Here is a 17,276-nt window from a genome sequence, read left to right as displayed (position 1 = left end):
AACTCCGTTTAATGTCCCCTGGGTGTCCCCCAAAACCCCCCGTCCCACGGGACTGGGGGTGGGTTCTGTGTTTGGGGGGGGGGTCCCCATAACCAGGGGGGGTCTCCCCTTTCTGGGTGGGGTCTCTTCTTTGCGGGGGGGTCACGGGAAGTCGCTGTAGGGCATGGAGAAGGGGTAAAGCGCCGAGTACCGGGTGTCGTGCCACAGCAGCGTCTTCTCCAGGAAGGTGACGGTGTCCAGCGTCACCACCAGCGTCTCGTGCTTCAACATGCTGTGAACATTCAACCCTGGACGCAGAACGGGGGGGGAACACATTGAGAGCCCCCCCTATACATCTAGGGGTCCCCAACACATTTCGGGGGGTCCCCGACACATTTTGGGGGGGTAAGCGCAGCTCTCACCCAGCGCCGGGATCACATTGATGGTTTTCAGCTCGGCCACCGCGGTGCTGATTTTCTCTGGGATTTCGTTGCTGGGGGGGGGAATGGGGGGGAATTAAGAGGGGGGGGGCACCCCTAGAGACCCCCCCCTGGACTTTTAACCCCCCCAAAACCCCACTCACACATCGACGATGAGGACGGAGCGACCCCAGTGCCGGTATCGCGCCAAGTCCAGTAGATACTGGGGGTCACTGGTGGGGATCTCCAGGTTGTCAACAATGTGGCAGATCATCCTGTAAGGAGAGGGGGGGGGACATAATTAACCCGAGAGGGTCACCACCGTGTCCCCACCCCCCCGTATGACCCCCCCCGTACCTGCATCAGCTTCACGGTCAAAGCCACTTTCAACCCCAGCACCCGAATTTTCATGGGTAACATGTAGTAGTAACTGGTGGGACCGCGGGGGCCGTGGGAGATACCACCTGGTTATAGGGGGGGGTGTACAGCTTGGTGACCCCCCAAGAGGGTCCCAGCCCCGCGGAGGAGGGTCAGACCCCCCCAAATTCCCCCCGGGGGGGTCCCAGGACTCACCCCCGCGCCAGAGGGGCGAGCGGATGCTGCCGTGGCGGGCCCGGCCGGTGCCTTTTTGGCGCCATGGTTTTCTGCCCCCCCCCCGCACCTCTGCCCGTGTTTTCACCTTGGCGTAGCTCTGGATGGGGGGGGGGGACACATATGGCGATGGGGGGGGGACAGTTGGGGACATCCCGCCCCCCCCAGTGTCCTCCTCCCCATACACAGGGAGTCCTGGTGCCTTTGCAGGAAGGGCCCCCCCCACCCAAAATACACTTTGTCCCCCCTTTTGCCCCCCCAAAACCTCTGTGCCCCCCCCCGTGAAGCCCCTTTGCCCCTTCCAGATCTTTCTCTGCCCCCCCCCAGAACCTTCTGAGACCCCCAAAGCCCCCCGAAACCCTAATCCCCCCCTCTGCCCCCCCTAAAAACCCTAAACCCCCCTCTGCCCCCCCAATTCCTCCTCTGCCCCCCAACTACCCCCCCCCAAAAATAGCCCACCCCTTTTCTCCCCCCAACCCCCCCTGTACCCCCCCCATATCCCCCCTACCCCCCAAAAAACCCTAAATCCCCCTCTGCCCCCCCAATTCCTCCTCTGCCCTCCAACTACCCCCCCAAAAAACTAACCCCCGCCTTTTCTACCCCCAAACCCCCCTGTACCCCCCCCCAAATCCCCCCTACCCCCCAAAAAACCCTAAACCCCCCTCTGCCCCCCCAATTCCTCCTCTGCCCAACTACGCCCCTAAAAAACTAACCCCCCCTTTTCTCCTCCCAAACCCCCCTGTACCCCCCCCAAAAAACTACCCCCCCCTTTTCTCCCCCCACACCCCCCTGTACCCCCCCAAAACCCTGCAGACCCCCCCCTGCCCCCCATAAAACCCTAAACCCCCCTCTGCCCCCCCAATTCCTCCTCTGCCCAACTACGCCCCCAAAAAACTAACCCCCCCCTTTTCTCTCCCCAAACCCCCCTGTACCCCCCCCCAAAAACTACACCCCCTTTTCTCCCCCCACACCCCCCTGTACCCCCCCCAAAACCCTGCAGACCCCCCCCTGCCCCCCATAAAACCCTAAACCCCCCTCTGCCCCCCCAATTCCTCCTCTGCCCAACTACGCCCCCAAAAAACTAACCCTCCCCTTTTCTCTCCCCAAATCCCCCTGTACCCCCCCCAAAAAACTAACCCCCCCCTTTTCTCTCCCCAAACCCCCCTGTACCCCCCCCAAAACCCTGCAGACCCCCCCTGCCCCCCCAAAAACCCTCCCCCCACACTCACAATCCTCTTGTAGTTCTTTTGCCACATGGCGACTGTGTGCAGGATGTCCAGCCTTGGGGACATGGGGACACTGAGCGAGGTCACCCCCCCCCAACTTGGGGACACCCCCCCCGTGTCCCCAGGGTCCTCCCCCACCTGGGTCTGACGGCGAAGACGTCGGGGTGCAGGTCGGTGAGACCCCGAAACTCGTCATCGTGGTGCCGAAGGGACTCAACCCAGGCCTGGACCGGGGAGCGGTGACACGGGACGGGGACAGCGCAGGGACGCAGGATCGGGGACACCGGGGACACCGGGGACAGCGGCACTGCGGGGGACACGGGCGGAGGGGACAGTGGTGGCACCACCGGGGACACGGGGGACACCAGTACCTCTGGGGACAGGGACAGAGGGGACAGTGGTGGCACAACCGGGGACACTGGGGACACCGGTACCTCTGGGGACAGGGACAGAGGGACAGTGGTGACACCACTGGGGACACTGGGGACAGGGACAGAGGGGACAGTGGTGGCACCACCGGGGACACTGAGGACACCGGTACATCTGGGGACAGGGACAGAGGGAACAGTGGTGGCACCACCGGGGACACTGGGGACACCGGTACCTCTGGGGACAGGGACAGAGGGGACAGCGGTGGCACCACCAGGGACACTGTCCCTCATGTCCCCAGGTGTCCCCAACCCCACAGACACCCCGTCCCTGATGTCCCCAGCCCCATGGACACCCTGTCCCTCATATCCCCAGATGTCCCCAACCCCAAGGACACTGTCCCTGTTGTCCCCAGGCCCATGGACACCCTGTCCCTAATGTCCCCATGTGTCCCCAACCCCACAGACACCACATTGCTTATGTCTCCAGGTGTCCCCAACCCCAAGGACATTGTCCCTGTTGTCCCCAGTGTCCCCAACCCCACAGACACCCCCTCCCTGCTGTCCCCAGCCCCATGGACACCCCGTCCATAATGTCCCCAGCCCCATGGACACCCTGTCCCTAATGTCCCCAGTGTCCCCAACCCCATAGACACCCTATCCCTGCTGTTCCCAGGTGTCCCCAGCCCCACAGACACCCCGTCCCTAATGTCGTCATGTGTCCCCAACTCCAAGGACATTGGTCCCTGCTGTCCCCAGGCCCATGGACACCCTGTCCCTCATGTCCCTAATGTCCCCAGGCCCACGGACACCCCGCCCCCGCTGTCCCCAATGTCCCCAACCCCATGGACACTGTCCCCGCTGTCCCTGGTGTCCCCAGCCCCACAGACACCCCATCCCTGATGTCCCCAGCCCCACGGACACCCCGTCCATAATGTCCCCAACCCCATGGACACCCCATCCCTGCTGTCCCCAGCCCCATGGACACCCTGTCCCTAATGTCCCCAACCCCAGAGACACTGTCCCCACTGTCCCCAGTGTCCCCAACCCCATGGACACCCCATCTCTGATGTCCCCAGGTGTCCCCAACCCCATGGACACCCCGTCCATAATGTCCCCAGCCCCATGGACACCCCATCCCTGCTGTCCCCAACCCCATGGACACCCTATCCCTAATGTCCCCAACCCCAGAGACACTGTCCCTAATGTCCCCAGTGTCCCCAACCCCATGGACACTCTGTCCCTGCTGTCCCCAGTGTCCCCAGCCCCACAGACACCACATTGCTGATGTCCCCAGCCCCACAGACACTGCCCCCGCTGTCCCCGGTGTCCGCCGCCCCACGGACACTGCCCCCGCTGTCCCCGGTGTCCGCCGCCCCACGGACACTGCCCCCGCTGTCCCCGCTGTCCCCGGTGTCCGCCGCCCGCGGCCTCACCCGCGCGGGTCCCGGTGAGCGCGGGGTCCCCGGGGGGGCCGGACGAGACCTGCGGGAAAGCGGCTGTCAGCGGGGGGGGGGGGCGGCCCCCGGCCCCGCCCCCGGCCCCGCCCCCGGCCCCGCCCCCGGCCCCGCCCTCACCCCCGCGGCCCCGGCGCGGGCGCGACCCCGGAGAGCGGCGGCGACGGCGGAAGTAACGGAGGAAACGGCGGAAGTAACGGAGGATGCAACGGCGGCAACAACGCGGGGCCCGCCCGCCCGGAGCATGGCGGCAGCGCCCGGCGCTCCGCGGTGACGTCACTGAAGAGCGCGGCGGGGCTTCCGGCGGAAGTGGGAGGAGGCGGGAAAGAAGGAGGAGGAGGAGGAGGGTGGTGAAGGGAGGAGAGCGGGAAATGAGCCCCCTCGGTGCCCCCCAATCACCCCCCAGGGCCCCCCATGAACCACAGTGCCCCCCCAATCACCACCAGTGAACCCCAGTGCCCCCCATGACCCCACAGTGCCCCCCAATCACCCCCAGTGCACCCCATGACCCCCAGTGCCCCCCATATCCCCCATGGCCCCCCATGACCCCCCAGTGCCCCCCCATGGTGCCCCCCCATCGCCCCCAGTGCCCCCAATGACCCCCAGTGCCCCCCATGACCCCCCAGTGCCCCAAATCACCACCAGTGCTCCCCATGACCCCCCAGTGCCCCCCATGACCTCTCAGTGCCCCCCATGACACACAGTGCTCCCCATGAACCACACTGCCCCCTCAATCACCTGCAGTGCCCCCCATGAATCACAGTGTCCCCCCATTGTAATCATCACCCCCAGTGCCCCCCAGTACCCCAAATCACCCCCAGTGCCCCCCATGACCCCTCCAGGGCCTCCCATTACCCCCAGTGCCCCCCCATCACCACCAGTGCCCCCCAGCACCCACAGTGACCCCCCAGTGCCATCCATGACACACAGCGCCCCCCATGACCCCCCAGTGCCCCCCATAACCCCCTCAGTGCTCCCCATAAGCCCCCATCACCCCCAGTGTCCCCCCAGTACCCCAAATCACCACCAGTGACCTCCATGACCCCCCAGTGCTCCCCATGACCCCTCAGTGCCCCCCATGACACACAGTGCTCCCCATGAACCACAATGTCCTCCCATGACCCCCCCGTGCCCCCCATGACCCCCAGTGCCCCCCAGTACCTCAAATCACCCCCAGTGCCCCCCAATCGCTTCCAGTGCCCCCCCAGTGCCCCCATCACCCCCCAATGCCCCCCATAACACCCCCAGTGACCCCCATGACCCCCAGTGCCCCCCCATAACCCCCAGTGCACCCCATGAACCACAGTGCCCCCCATCGCCCCCAGTGCCCCCCAATCACCCCCAGTGCCCCCCAATCACTTCCAGTGCCCCCCAGTACCCCCAATCACCACCAGTGCCCCCCATGACCCCCCAGTGCTCCCCATGACCCCCCAGTGCCCCCCATGAACCACAGTGCCCCCCCATCACCCCCAGTGCCCCCCATGAACCACAGTGCCCCCATGAACCACAGTGCCCCCCATCACCCCCAGTGCCCCCCAGTACCTCAAATCACCCCCAGTGCCCCCCAATTGCTTCCAGTGCCCCCCCAGTGCCCCCATCACCCCCCAATGCCCCCCATAACACCCCCAGTGACCCCCATGACCCCCAGTGCCCCCCCATAACCCCCAGTGCACCCCATGAACCACAGTGCCCCCCATCGCCCCCAGTGCCCCCCAATCACCCCCAGTGCCCCCCAATCACTTCCAGTGCCCCCCAGTACCCCCAATCACCACCAGTGCCCCCCATGACCCCCCAGTGCTCCCCATGACCCCCCAGTGCCCCCCATGAACCACAGTGCCCCCCCATCACCCCCAGTGCCCCCCATGAACCACAGTGCCCCCATGAACCACAGTGCCCCCCAATCACCCCCAGTGCCCCCCAGTACCTCAAGTCACCCCCAGTGCCCCCCAATCACTTCCAGTGCCCCCCCAGTGCCCCCATCACCCCCCAATGCCCCCCATAACACCCCATTATCCCCAGTGCCCCCCAATCACCCCCAGCACCCCCCCATAACCCCCAGCGCCCCCCCATAACCCCCAGGCTGGAATTTGGGGTGTCCGGGCTGGGATGAGGGGGGGGGGGGTCCACATTGGGATTTTGGGGGGGGGTCCAAACTGCCTTTCGGGGGGGTCCAGGCTGAGATTTGAGGGGTTCACAACCATCTGGACACACTTTTCCCCCCCTCCCATCCCCCCCCCCATTTTGGGCGGCGGATCCGGTGGGCGGGGGGGGGCGGGGGGGGGCTCCTCCGGCCAATTGGGTCCCGGGGGGGCCCCGCTGCCCTCCCCCCCCATCCCAACGCCTGTTTCCAATTAAATCCCTTCCCGGCCCCTTCGCTGCGGCCTCTTCAGAGCGGGGGGGGGGCGGTGGGACCCCCCCAACCCCTCCCCAACATCCGGGGGCCAATTTAGGGGGGGGGGGGGGCCCTTCACAGCCCCCCCCTTGGCTGGATTCTTGCCCCCCCCCCCGCTTAAATTCCTCTGTGGAGTGTTTGGAGGGGCCAAAATCACATTGCGGGGGGGGGAACTGTCACCCCCCCCCATAAAAACACCCGTGAGGGTTGGGGGCCCGATCCTGCACCCCAATTTCCACCCACCCCCCCCCAAATGGGTTTGGTTTTAGGGTCAGAAAGTGGGACCCTCTTTTATTTTGGGGGGGGGGGGGGGGGGGTATGGAATAAAGGGAACCCCCCCCTAAATTTTGACGTGTCCCTTATGGGGAACACGGCAGGAAGGGGGGAGGGGTCCTGGGCCCTCCCCCACCCCATTATTGGGGGCTCCCCCCCCCCCAATTCGGAACACAGAGGACCCAGGCGTTCGGGTGGGGAGGGGGTGTGGACACAAAAGGCCACGCCCCCTCGGGGGGGCGGGGCTACCCCGCCCCCGCTTCCCCCCCCCCCCCCCGCTCCACATGTTGCAACGGGACCGAGAAAACGGCCGGTAAGACTCTGATCCCCCCCACGCGTGTCCCCCCACCCAAAAAACACCCCCCCCGAGGGGGGAACACCCATAGAGGGACACCCAGGGGTGTCCTTGTCCCCCCCGCGGTGACAAAACGGGGAGCCCCGTGGTGACAAAGTGGGGGGTGACACCCCGGGGGGGGCTCAGGGTGCGGGACCCCCCCGTGGCTGCGGGGTTTTGGGTGCGGGTGCCATGGGGGTGACAGTGACAATGTCACCCCCCCCCCTCCCCGGGCCATTGTCCCCGTGGCGGGAAGCGGGTGCAGCTGTTTGGCTGTCACCAACATCTGGGGCACAGCTGGATGGGGGCGGGGACACCCACACCCCGCCCCCCCCCCCGGCTTGTGCAACCGGTAACGGCTGCGGGAGCACACGGGGGTGACACCTCTATGGGGGTGACACCTCTATGGGGGTGACACTGGTATGGGGGTGACACTGGTATGGGGGTGACACCGCTATGAGGGTGACAGTGATGGCATGGGGGGGGTGACACCGGTATTGGGGTGACACCAGTATGGGGGTGACACCGCTATGAGGGTGACAGTGATGGCATGGGGGGGTGACACCGGTATGGGGGTGACACCAGTATGGGGGTGACACCGGTATGGGGGTTACACCGGTATGGGGGTGACACCAGTACGGGGGTGACAGTGATGGCACGGGGGGGGTGACACCGGTATGAGAGTGACACCCGTATGGGGGTGACACCAGTATGGGGGTGACACCCGTATGGGGGTGACACCGGTATGGGGGTGACAGTGATGGCACAGGGGGGGTGACACCGGTATGGAGGTGACACCCGTATGGGGGTGACACCTGTATGGGGGTGACACCGGTATGGGGGTGACAGTGATGGCACAGAGGGGGTGACACCGGTATAGGGGTGACACTGGTATGGGGGTGACACCCGTATGGGGCTGACAATGATGACATGGGGGCGGTGACACCGGTATGGAGGTGACACCCGTATGGGGGTGACAGTGATGGCACGGGGGGGGGTGACACCGCTATGGGGGTGGCAGTGATGGCACAGGGTGGGGGTGACACCGGTATGGAGGTGACACCCGTATGGGGGTGACAGTGATGGCATGGGGGGGGTGACACCAGTATGGAGGTGACACCAGTATGGGGGGTGACAGTGATGGCACAGGGGGGGTGACACCGGTATGGGGGTGACACCAGTATGGGGGTGACAGTGATGGCATGTGGGGGGTGGCACCAGCTCTGGGTGCTGCTGGTGCCCATGGGGCTGTGCCCTGGGATGCTGGCACCCATGTGCCATCACCAGCACCCACAGGGTGTCCCAGCACCCGTGTGCCATCACCAGCACCCACAGGGTGTCCCAGCACCCATGTGCCATCACCAGCACCCCAGGGTGTCCCAGCACCTGTGTGCCCTTAGTGGCACCCACAGGGTGTCCCAGCACCCATGTGCCATCACCAGCACCCCAGGGTGTCCCAGCACCTGTGTGCCCTTAGTGGCACCCACAGGGTGTCCCAGCACCCGTGTGCCATCACCAGCACCCCAGGGTGTCCCAGCACCCGTGTGCCCTTAATGGCACCCACAGGGTGTCCCAGCACCCGTGTGCCATCACTGGTACCCCCAGGGTGTCCCAGCACCCACTGGGGTGTCCCAGCACTCCCAGGGTATCCCAGCACCCGTGTGCCCTTGGTGGCACCCACAGGGCGTCCCAGCACCCCTGTGCCATCACCAGCACCTACAGGGCATCCGAGCACCCATGTGCCATCATTGGTACCCTCAGGGTGTCCCAGCACCCCCAGGGTGTCCCAGCACCCATGTGCCCTTGGTGGCACCCCCAGGGTGTCCCAGCACCTGTGTGCCATCACCAGCACCCCCAGGGTGTCCCAGCACCCACAGGGATGTCCCAGCACCCATGTGCCCTTGGTGGCACCCACCGCGTGCCCTCCCCGGTGTCCCGTTGCACCCCGTTGGTCCCCGCAGCGTCCCCGCACCCTTGGGTGCTGCCGGCTGCACCTCCCGCCCCCAGACCCGGAGGAATTCGGTGCGTTCGGCGCCGCCGGGGCTCCAGCGCCCTCATTGCCGCCCTCGGCAAACACTCCAGGCCGGAGCGGCGCCGCCTCGGCGGGGACACCGGTGACACCGCGCGGCTCGGGGGTCCCCGAGGCTTCCGAGGGTAGGATTGGTGACAAGGGATGGTTTGGTGACAAGGGTTGCTTTGGTGACAGGGGATGGTTTGGTGACAAGGGTTGGTTTGGTGACAGGGGATGATTTGGTGACAAGGGTTGGTTTGGTGACAAGGGATGGTTTGGTGACAAGGGTTGTTTGGGTGACAAGGGTTGGTTTGGTGACAGGGGATGATTTGGTGACAAGGGTTGGTTTGGTGACAAGCGATGGTTTGGTGACAGGGGATGATTTGGTGACAAGGGATGGTTTGGTGACAAGCGATGGTTTGGTGACAGGGGATGATTTGGTGACAAGGGATGGTTTGGTGACAAGGGATGGTTTGGTGACAAGCGATGCTTTGGTGACAAGGGATGGTTTGGTGACAAGGGATGGTTTGGTGACAAGCGATGCTTTGGTGACAAGGGATGGTTTGGTGACAGGGGATGGTTCAGTGACAAGGGATGGTTTCATTTGGTGACAAGCGATGCTTTGGTGACAAGGGTTGCTTTGGTGACAAGGGCTGGTTTGGTGACAAGGGTTGTTTGGGTGACAAGGGTTGTTTTGGTGACAAGCGATGCTTTGGTGACAAGGGTTGCTTTGGTGACAAGGGATGGTTTGGTGACAAGGGTTGGTTTGGGTTGGTTTGGTGACAAGGGATGCTTTGGTGACAAGGGATGCTTTGATGACAAGGATTGGTTTGGTTTGGTTTGGTTCGGTGACAAGGGTTGTTTGGGTGACAAGGGTTGGTTCGGTGACAAGGGTTGTTTAGGTGACAAGTGACGCTTTGGTGACAGCGGCCAGCCGGGGGTCCCATGGCGCCACCACACCGTGCCGTGCCGCTCCGTGCCCGGGTGCCCACCCGCGTGTCCCCGCGTGCCGGGGGGGCCCACGGCGCGTCCCCCACCCCGCGGGGCCACATCCGGCGCCGGCACCATCTGGCAGCCGCCCCCGCGCCCGCTTGACCCCGGCGCTAAGCCCGGCCAGGCCGGCACCGCTGATCCAATTTGCCGCGCCGGAGCCGGGGGGTTATTTTGGGAACAAGGGGCCCTGTGTGCGCCCCCGCCGCCCCTCCCCCGCAGCCGGGGGCTCCCAGCCCCCGCGCCCCCCACCCCCGCCAGCCCAGGGCCCCCTGGGCTATTTGGGGGTCCTGGGACCCTCCTGGGTACTTCGGGGTTCTGGGACCCCCCAGGTGCTTTGGGGTCCTGGGCCCCCCCGGGTGCTTTGGGGTGCTGGAATCCCCCCAGGTGCTTTGGGGTCCTGGGGCCCCCCTGGGTGCTTTGGGGTGCTGGGGGCCCCCAGGTGCTTTGGGGTCTTGGGACCCCCCCTGGGTGCTTTGGGTTCCAGGAGCCCCCGGGTGCTTTGGGGTCCTGGGACCTCCTGGGGTAGTTGGGGGTCCTGGGACCCCCCCGGGTGCTTTGGGGTCTTGGGACACCCCCGGGTGCTTTGGGGTGCTGGCCCCCCCCGGGTGCTTTGGGGTGCTGGGACCCCCTGGGGTATTTGGGGGTCCTGGGGCCCCTCGGGTGCTTTGGGGTCCTGGGATCCCCCCGGGTGCTTTGGGGTGCTGGGACCCCCCCGGGTGCTTTGGGGTGCTGGGAGGGGTGTCCTGGGGGAGGATCCCAGTGTAGGGGCTGGGGGGGTTCAGGATCCCGGTGCAGGATCCCAGTTCAGGATCCCAGCCCAGGATCCCCGTGCGCTTCCCGGGGCTGGATCGTGGTTCAGGATCCCAGTTGATGATCCCGGTACAGTTCCCGTTTCAGGATCGTGGTTGAGGATCCTGGTCCAGTTCCCGGGGCTGGATCCCAGTTCAGGATCCCGGTTCAGGACCCTGGTTCGGGATCCCGGTTGAGGATCCCGGTGCAGTTCCCGGTTCCCGATCCTGGTTCGGGATCCCGTTTGAAGATCCCGGTGCAGTTCCCGGTTCGGGATCCCGGTTGAGAATCCCGGTTGAGGATCCCGGTTCAGGATCTCGGTTCAGGATCCCGGTGCAGTTCCCAGTTCGGGATCCCGGTTGAGGATCGCGGTGCAGCTCCCGGTTCCCGATCCCGGTTGCAGTTCCCGGTTGAGGATCCCGGTTCAGGATCCCGGTTGAGAATCCCGGTGCAGTTCCCGGTTCGGGACCCCGGTTGAGGATCCCGGTTGAGGATGCCGGTGCAGTTCCCGGTTCCCGATCCCGGTTGCAGATCCCGATTCAGGATCCCGGTTCCCGATCCCGGTTGCAGTTCCCGGTTCGGGCCCCCGGTTGCGGATCCCGGTTGCGCATCGCGCCGCGTCCCGCGGGTCCCTCGCCCCCTCCCCTCCCCTCCCCTCCGGTGGCTCCGCCCGCAGCCGCCGGGCCCGGGGGCGGCCGGTGCCGGGGAAGGGGAAGCGGCGGCCGAACCTCCGCTCGGGGCGGCGGCGGCGGCGGCGGCGGCTCCTCCGGCCACCGGCGGAGACCGGGGCGGGGTGGGGGGGGGTGAGGGGGTCCCGGAGCGGCGGGAGCGAGGGGCGGTGCCCCCGGCACCGGGCGCGGCTGCGCAGGAGCCCGGGCGGGCGGCAGCGCTCGGCGGGGGCGGCTCCGCAGCTCCGGGACGGTACCGGGAGCACCGAGAGCACCGGGAGCTCCGGGACGGTACCGCGAGCACTGAGGGCTCCGGGACGGTACCGGGAGGGCACCGGGAGCACCGAGAGCACCGGGGCGGTACCGAGAGGGCACCGGGACGGTACCGGGAGCACCGAGAGCACCGGGGGCTCCGGGACGGTACCGGGAGGGCACCGGGAGCACCGAGAGCACCGGGGCGGTACCGAGAGGGCACCGGGAGCACCGGGGCGGCACCGGGAGCACCGAAAGCACCGGGGCGGTACCGAGAGGGCACCGGGAGCACCGGGGCGACACCGGGAGCTCCGGGACGGTACCGGGAGCACCGAGAGCACCGAGGCGGTACCAAGAGGGCACCGAGAGCACCGGGACGGTACTGGGAGCACCGAGACGGTACCGGGAGCACCGGGACGGTACCGGGAGCACCGGGAGCACCGGGACGGCCCCGGGACGGCGCGGGCGGCGGCTGGAGGTGCGGTGGAGCTCGGGGCTCCTTCCCCCGCCCCGTTTCCCCCCCACCCCCAACCCCAACCCCGGCCCTCGGTCCCGCCCCCGGACCCACCCGCGGGGTCCCGGGAGACCGGGGGGGCCCTAACGGGGGGTCCTGGGGCTAATTTGGGGGGTGGGGACAGTACGGGGTGTCCCATCCTTAACTAAGGGGGGGAATCACGGTACCGGGTGTCCCGTCCCTAATTGGGGGGGGGATGATGGTACTGGGTGCCCCGTCTGAACTGGGCAGGCACAGGGACCCCCTCCCTCATGGAGGGGGACAGTACTGGGGCAAAGGGGACATTACTGTGTCCCCCCGTCCCTAAATGGGGGGTGCACAGAGTCCCCCACTCCAATTGGAAGGGGAGACATTACCACCCCCCCCTAAAACAAGGGGGGACAGTACTGGGTGTCCCCCCTCCAAACAGGGGGAAAGGGGACATTACTGTGTCCCCCCGTCCCTAAATGGGGGGTGCATAGTCCCCCCCACCCCAACTGGAAGGGGAGACATTACTACCCCCCATCCCAAAACAAGGGGGGACAGTACTGGGTGTCCCCCCTTCAAACCGGGGCAAAGGGGACATTACTGTGTCCCCTGGTCCCTAAATGGGGGGTGCATAGTCCCCCCCACCCCAACTGGAAGGGGAGACATTACCACCCCCCTCAAACCAATGGGGGTCAACAGCGCATCCCCATCCCTCCCCATGGCGAGCGTGGGGGTGTCGTGCCCATCCCAGCCCCCCCGGTGTCCCCCCCTTGCTTTGCCGCGGTGTCACGTCCAGCCGCCGGCGTCCCCCGCGGTGTCCCCATCCCGGTGCCCCCGGCACCCCAAGGTGCGTCTCTTATGTACCGTCAGGATTTCCTTTCCGAGTCATTTGTGCCGCAGCGAACCAGATGTGCGCCCAGATGTGTCGCCGCCATCCGCGGGCGCCGACGCCGTTCCCACCCCCTTCCTCCTGTCCCCCCAGGTCCCCGCAGCGCCGAATCGCCGTCGCCATGCCCCGGCGGCGCTGAGCTCGCCACGACGGGCGGCCGGCGGTGCCGCGGCCGGCGAGGAGCCATGGGGAGCATCTACAAGGAGTATTTCAACACGGAGAAGATCCGGGAGCATTACAACTACACCAAGGAGGGCACGGAGAGCTCGCCCACCACCTCCCGTTGGGTGGTGTCCATCCTCATCGTCGTCTTGTGCTGCTTCATCGTGCTGGAGAACCTCTTGGTGCTCATCTCCGTTTGCCGCAACAAGAAGTTCCACTCGGCCATGTACATTTTCATCGGGAATTTGGCTTTCTCCGACCTCTTGGCCGGCTTGGCCTTCATGGCCAACATCTTGCTGTCCGGAGCCACCACGTTCAACCTGACGCCGGTGCAGTGGTTCGTGCGGGAGGGCACGGCCTTCGCCACGTTGGCCGCGTCCGTCTTCAGCTTGTTGGCCATCGCCATCGAGCGCCACGTGGCCATCACCAAGGTCAAGGTGTACAGCAGCGACAAGAACTGCCGCATGGTGCTGCTGATCGGCGCCTGTTGGGTCATCGCCGCCGCCATCGGGAGCCTCCCCATCATGGGTTGGAACTGCATGAGCGACCTGGGCGACTGCTCCACCGTCCTCCCGCTCTACTCCAAACGCTACATCCTCTTCGTCATCACCATCTTCACCCTCATCCTCCTCGCCATCGTGGGGCTCTACAGCCGCATCTACTGCATCGTGCGCTCCAGCCACGCCGAGATCGCCAGCGCCCAGACCTTGGCTTTGCTCAAGACGGTCACCATCGTCTTGGGAGCCTTCATCGTCTGCTGGCTTCCAGCCTTCATCATCCTCCTCATGGACGCCTCGTGCCCCGTGCGGGCGTGCCGCGTCCTCTACAAGGCCAACTACTTCTTCGCCTTCGCCACGCTCAACTCGGCCGCCAACCCCATCATCTACACGTTACGGAGCAAGGACATGCGGCGCGAGTTCCTGCGGGTGCTGTGCTGCTGCGGCGCCGCGCGCCGGGACCGGCCCCCCGGGCGCTGCGCGCTGCCCCCGCGCACATCCAGCTCGCTGGAGCGCTGCACCCCCAAATACGAGCTGCCCACCTCGCCCATCACCCGCGACTGCACCACCTCGGTCTAGCGGGGCGGGTTGGGGGGCGCGCGTCCCACGGACGCCCCACGCGTGGGGCGGGTGGGGGGTGCGCGGTGGGGAGGGGGATATTTCTATAGGTACGGATGGACTATTGCACCTTCATCCCCCCACCCCACCCCAAACTGGGGGATCCCCTCCGGGTTTCCCGATGGTGATGCTGGGGTTTCCGTGACCAGTGCGTGTTGGGGGGAGTCAAACACGCATGTTCTTCCCATTCTCTGGACGGGGTTTCCGTGACCAGTGCGTGTTGGGGGGGGTCAAACACGCATGTTCTTCCCATTCTCTGGACGGGGTTTCCGTGACCAGTGCATGTTTGGGGGGGGTTGAACATACGTGTTGGGGGTAAAACACGCGTGTTCTCCCCATTCTCCATATGGGGTTTCCATGACCAGTCCATGTTTGGGAGGGTTGAACATACGTGTTGGGGGCCGAACACGTGTGTTCTCCCCACTCTCCATATGGGGTTTCCATGACTGGTGCATGTTTGGGGGGGGTTGAACATACATGTTGGGGGCCGAACACGCGTGTTCTTCCCACTCTCCATATGGGGTTTCCATGACTGGTGCATGTTTGGGGGGGTTGAACATACGTGTTGGGGGTAAAACACGCGTGTTCTCCCCACTCTCCATATGGGGTTTCCATGACCGGTGCGTGTTCGGGGGGTGAACACGCGTGTTCTCCCCACTCTCCATATGGGGTTTCCGTGACCGGTGCATGTTCATGGGGGGTGAACACGCGTGATCTCCCCACTCTCCATATGGGGTTTCCATGACCGTTGCGTGTTCGGGGGGTGAACACGCGTGTTCTCCCCACTCTCCATATGGGGTTTCCATGACCGGTGCGTGTTCGGGGGGTGAACACGCGTGTTCTCCCCACTCTCCATATGGGGTTTCCATGACCGGTGCGTGTTCGGGGGGTGAACACGCGTGTTCTCCCCACTCTCCATATGGGGTTTCCATGACCGTTGCGTGTTCGGGGGGTGAACACGCATGTTCTCCCCACTCTCCATATGGGGTGTCCGTGACCGGTGCGTGTTCGGGGGGTGAACACGCGTGTTCTCCCCACTCTCCATATGGGGTTTCCATGACCGTTGCGTGTTCGGGGGGTCAAACACGCGTGTTCTCCCCACTCTCCATATGGGGTGTCCGTGACCGGTGCGTGTTCGGGGGGGGCCGCACACGCGTGTTTCTCTTCCCACGCCCAGCCCGAGCCCCGGGGCCCCCGCGGGACCTGTCGGACGGGTCCCGGGGCCCCTCCCCACGCACCCCATGGCGCCAGTGGCAAATCCTCTGCCCCCGGCTGCTCGCGGCACCGTGGGTGGCACCGACCGCTGCTCCCGGCCCCGGGGGGGGCTTTGCCAATAAAGCCGGGCCTGGGGCGCTCGCCATGGAAGCGGGGACCCCCCGCGCCCCCCCACGCTGCGCCGTGGTCCTGCCGTGTGCTGGCACGCGGCGGGGGGGCCCCGATGCAGCCGGCTCTGCCGGGGCCTCCCCCCATCCCTGGGACCCCCCCAGGACCCCCCAAAACCCAGAACACCCCCCCCACATAAGGACAATGGTTGTATTAAAACTGCGCTTTTCCACTCGTCTCCATCTTCTTCCCAACCTGGGATGGGGAACCCCAAATCCCACCCCCCCCACCCCGGCTCCTTGTTGGGGGGGCAGAGGGGATGGGGTTTTGGGGGGATGGGGGGTACAGGGGTCCCACAATTTGGCCAGACGAGGCTTTTGCCGCCTTCCTTTGTGGCGCCGGCGCTGGAGCTTCCTCGGCTCAACCGCAGCCGCTTCCCCGCGGCGGCGGCATTTCGGAGAAGGGGAAGTGGGGGGGCCACATGTGTCCCCCCCCCACAACCCCCTGTCCCCGCTCCCCAACCCGTTGTTTTGTGTGTGTGTCCCCCCAAAGGTTTCGTGCCCCCCGTTTTCTCCCTTGGGGGGTGCAGAGGAAATGAGGAGGGGGGTTCGTTTCCTCCACCCCCCCCCCCCCCATTGGGATGGGTCCCCATCTTGGCGCCCCATTGATGACCCGCGGGGTTTCGGGGGGCCCCCGCATTGGAAACTCTGGTGTTTGCCCATGTCGCCATAGGGGGACCCCCAATGGAACCCCCCCCGGATGGCGACGGCAGCACCGGGGGGGTCATGGGGATGGACGGGGAATCCCGCGGGAACGGGAAGGGCTGCGCGTGATTCATCGCAACCGGGGGGGCCATTGGCGGCTTTGGGGCCACAAAAAGGGGGGTCGGGCTGGTTGGCGTGGGCTCCTTCGGCCTCAGCAGTCTCGGGGCCCCCTCGCCAAGGCGGGGGTGGACACGGGGGGCTGGGACGGGGGGGTTTTGGGGGTTCGGGGGGTCCCTGTTGCACCGTTTTCCCAGTTTGGGGTCATTGGGTGTTGGGAGGCACAGTACAGCCCTGGGGCTGCACCCAGCCAGTGGTACAGCCCGTCCCCCCCCTATCGCTGTCATGGTACAGCCCGTCCCGCCAGCCATGCTGTGGTATGACCTGTGTCCCCCCCCCCGTCCCCACAGTGGTACAGCCCACGCTCCCCAGTCCCCTGCAGTGTTATAGGTCGTGTGTCCCCCCCCCCTCCCCCCCAGCCTTTGCCATGGTACGGCCCCCGTGTCCCCCCCCCAGCCCCTTAGTGCTACATCCCCCGGTGCCTCAGTGGTACGGCCCCCGTGTCCCCCCCCCAGCCCCTTAGTGCTACATCCCCCGGTGCCTCAGTGGTACGGTCCCGCCGCCCCCCCCCGTCCCGCAGTGGTACGGTCCCCCCTGAGGCGGCCCCGCCCGCCCGGCCCGGCCCGGCCCCTCCGGGCCGCTCTCCCCGGGCCGCCCCGCTCCGGCCGCCCCCGCACAGGTACCGCCCGCCGGCCCGGGCCCGCAGCCCCCCCTCGGCCCGGTGCGGGGGTTC

At 66.2% G+C, this 17,276-nt stretch overlaps 2 protein-coding genes across 2 annotated transcripts; one reads left to right on the top strand and one right to left on the bottom strand.

The window, feature by feature from the left end:
* On the bottom strand, positions 1 to 4,293 carry MRPL4 (mitochondrial ribosomal protein L4). The gene is given in 10 exon segments (XM_080361412.1): positions 1 to 287; positions 402 to 472; positions 563 to 663; positions 665 to 673; positions 756 to 862; positions 972 to 1,089; positions 2,219 to 2,270; positions 2,354 to 2,588; positions 4,020 to 4,068; positions 4,161 to 4,293. Coding segments are annotated over 10 exon segments (1,014 nt in total). The 5' UTR covers positions 4,287 to 4,293; the 3' UTR covers positions 1 to 141.
* Positions 4,294 to 13,307: 9,014 nt separating this feature from the next.
* On the top strand, positions 13,308 to 14,360 carry S1PR2 (sphingosine-1-phosphate receptor 2; the record flags this gene model as incomplete). The annotated part of the gene is made up of 1 exon (XM_080361398.1): positions 13,308 to 14,360. One exon carries the CDS (start codon positions 13,308 to 13,310, stop codon positions 14,358 to 14,360), a length of 1,053 nt encoding a protein of 350 aa, XP_080217524.1.
* Positions 14,361 to 17,276: the final 2,916 nt, after the last annotated feature.

This window comes from Nesoenas mayeri (assembly GCF_963082525.1).
Source record: "Nesoenas mayeri genome assembly, chromosome: 31".
Lineage (NCBI taxonomy): Eukaryota > Metazoa > Chordata > Aves > Columbiformes > Columbidae > Nesoenas > Nesoenas mayeri.
The sequence above is the reverse complement of the archived record's forward strand: the minus strand, read 5'-3'. Positions and strand labels throughout refer to the sequence as shown.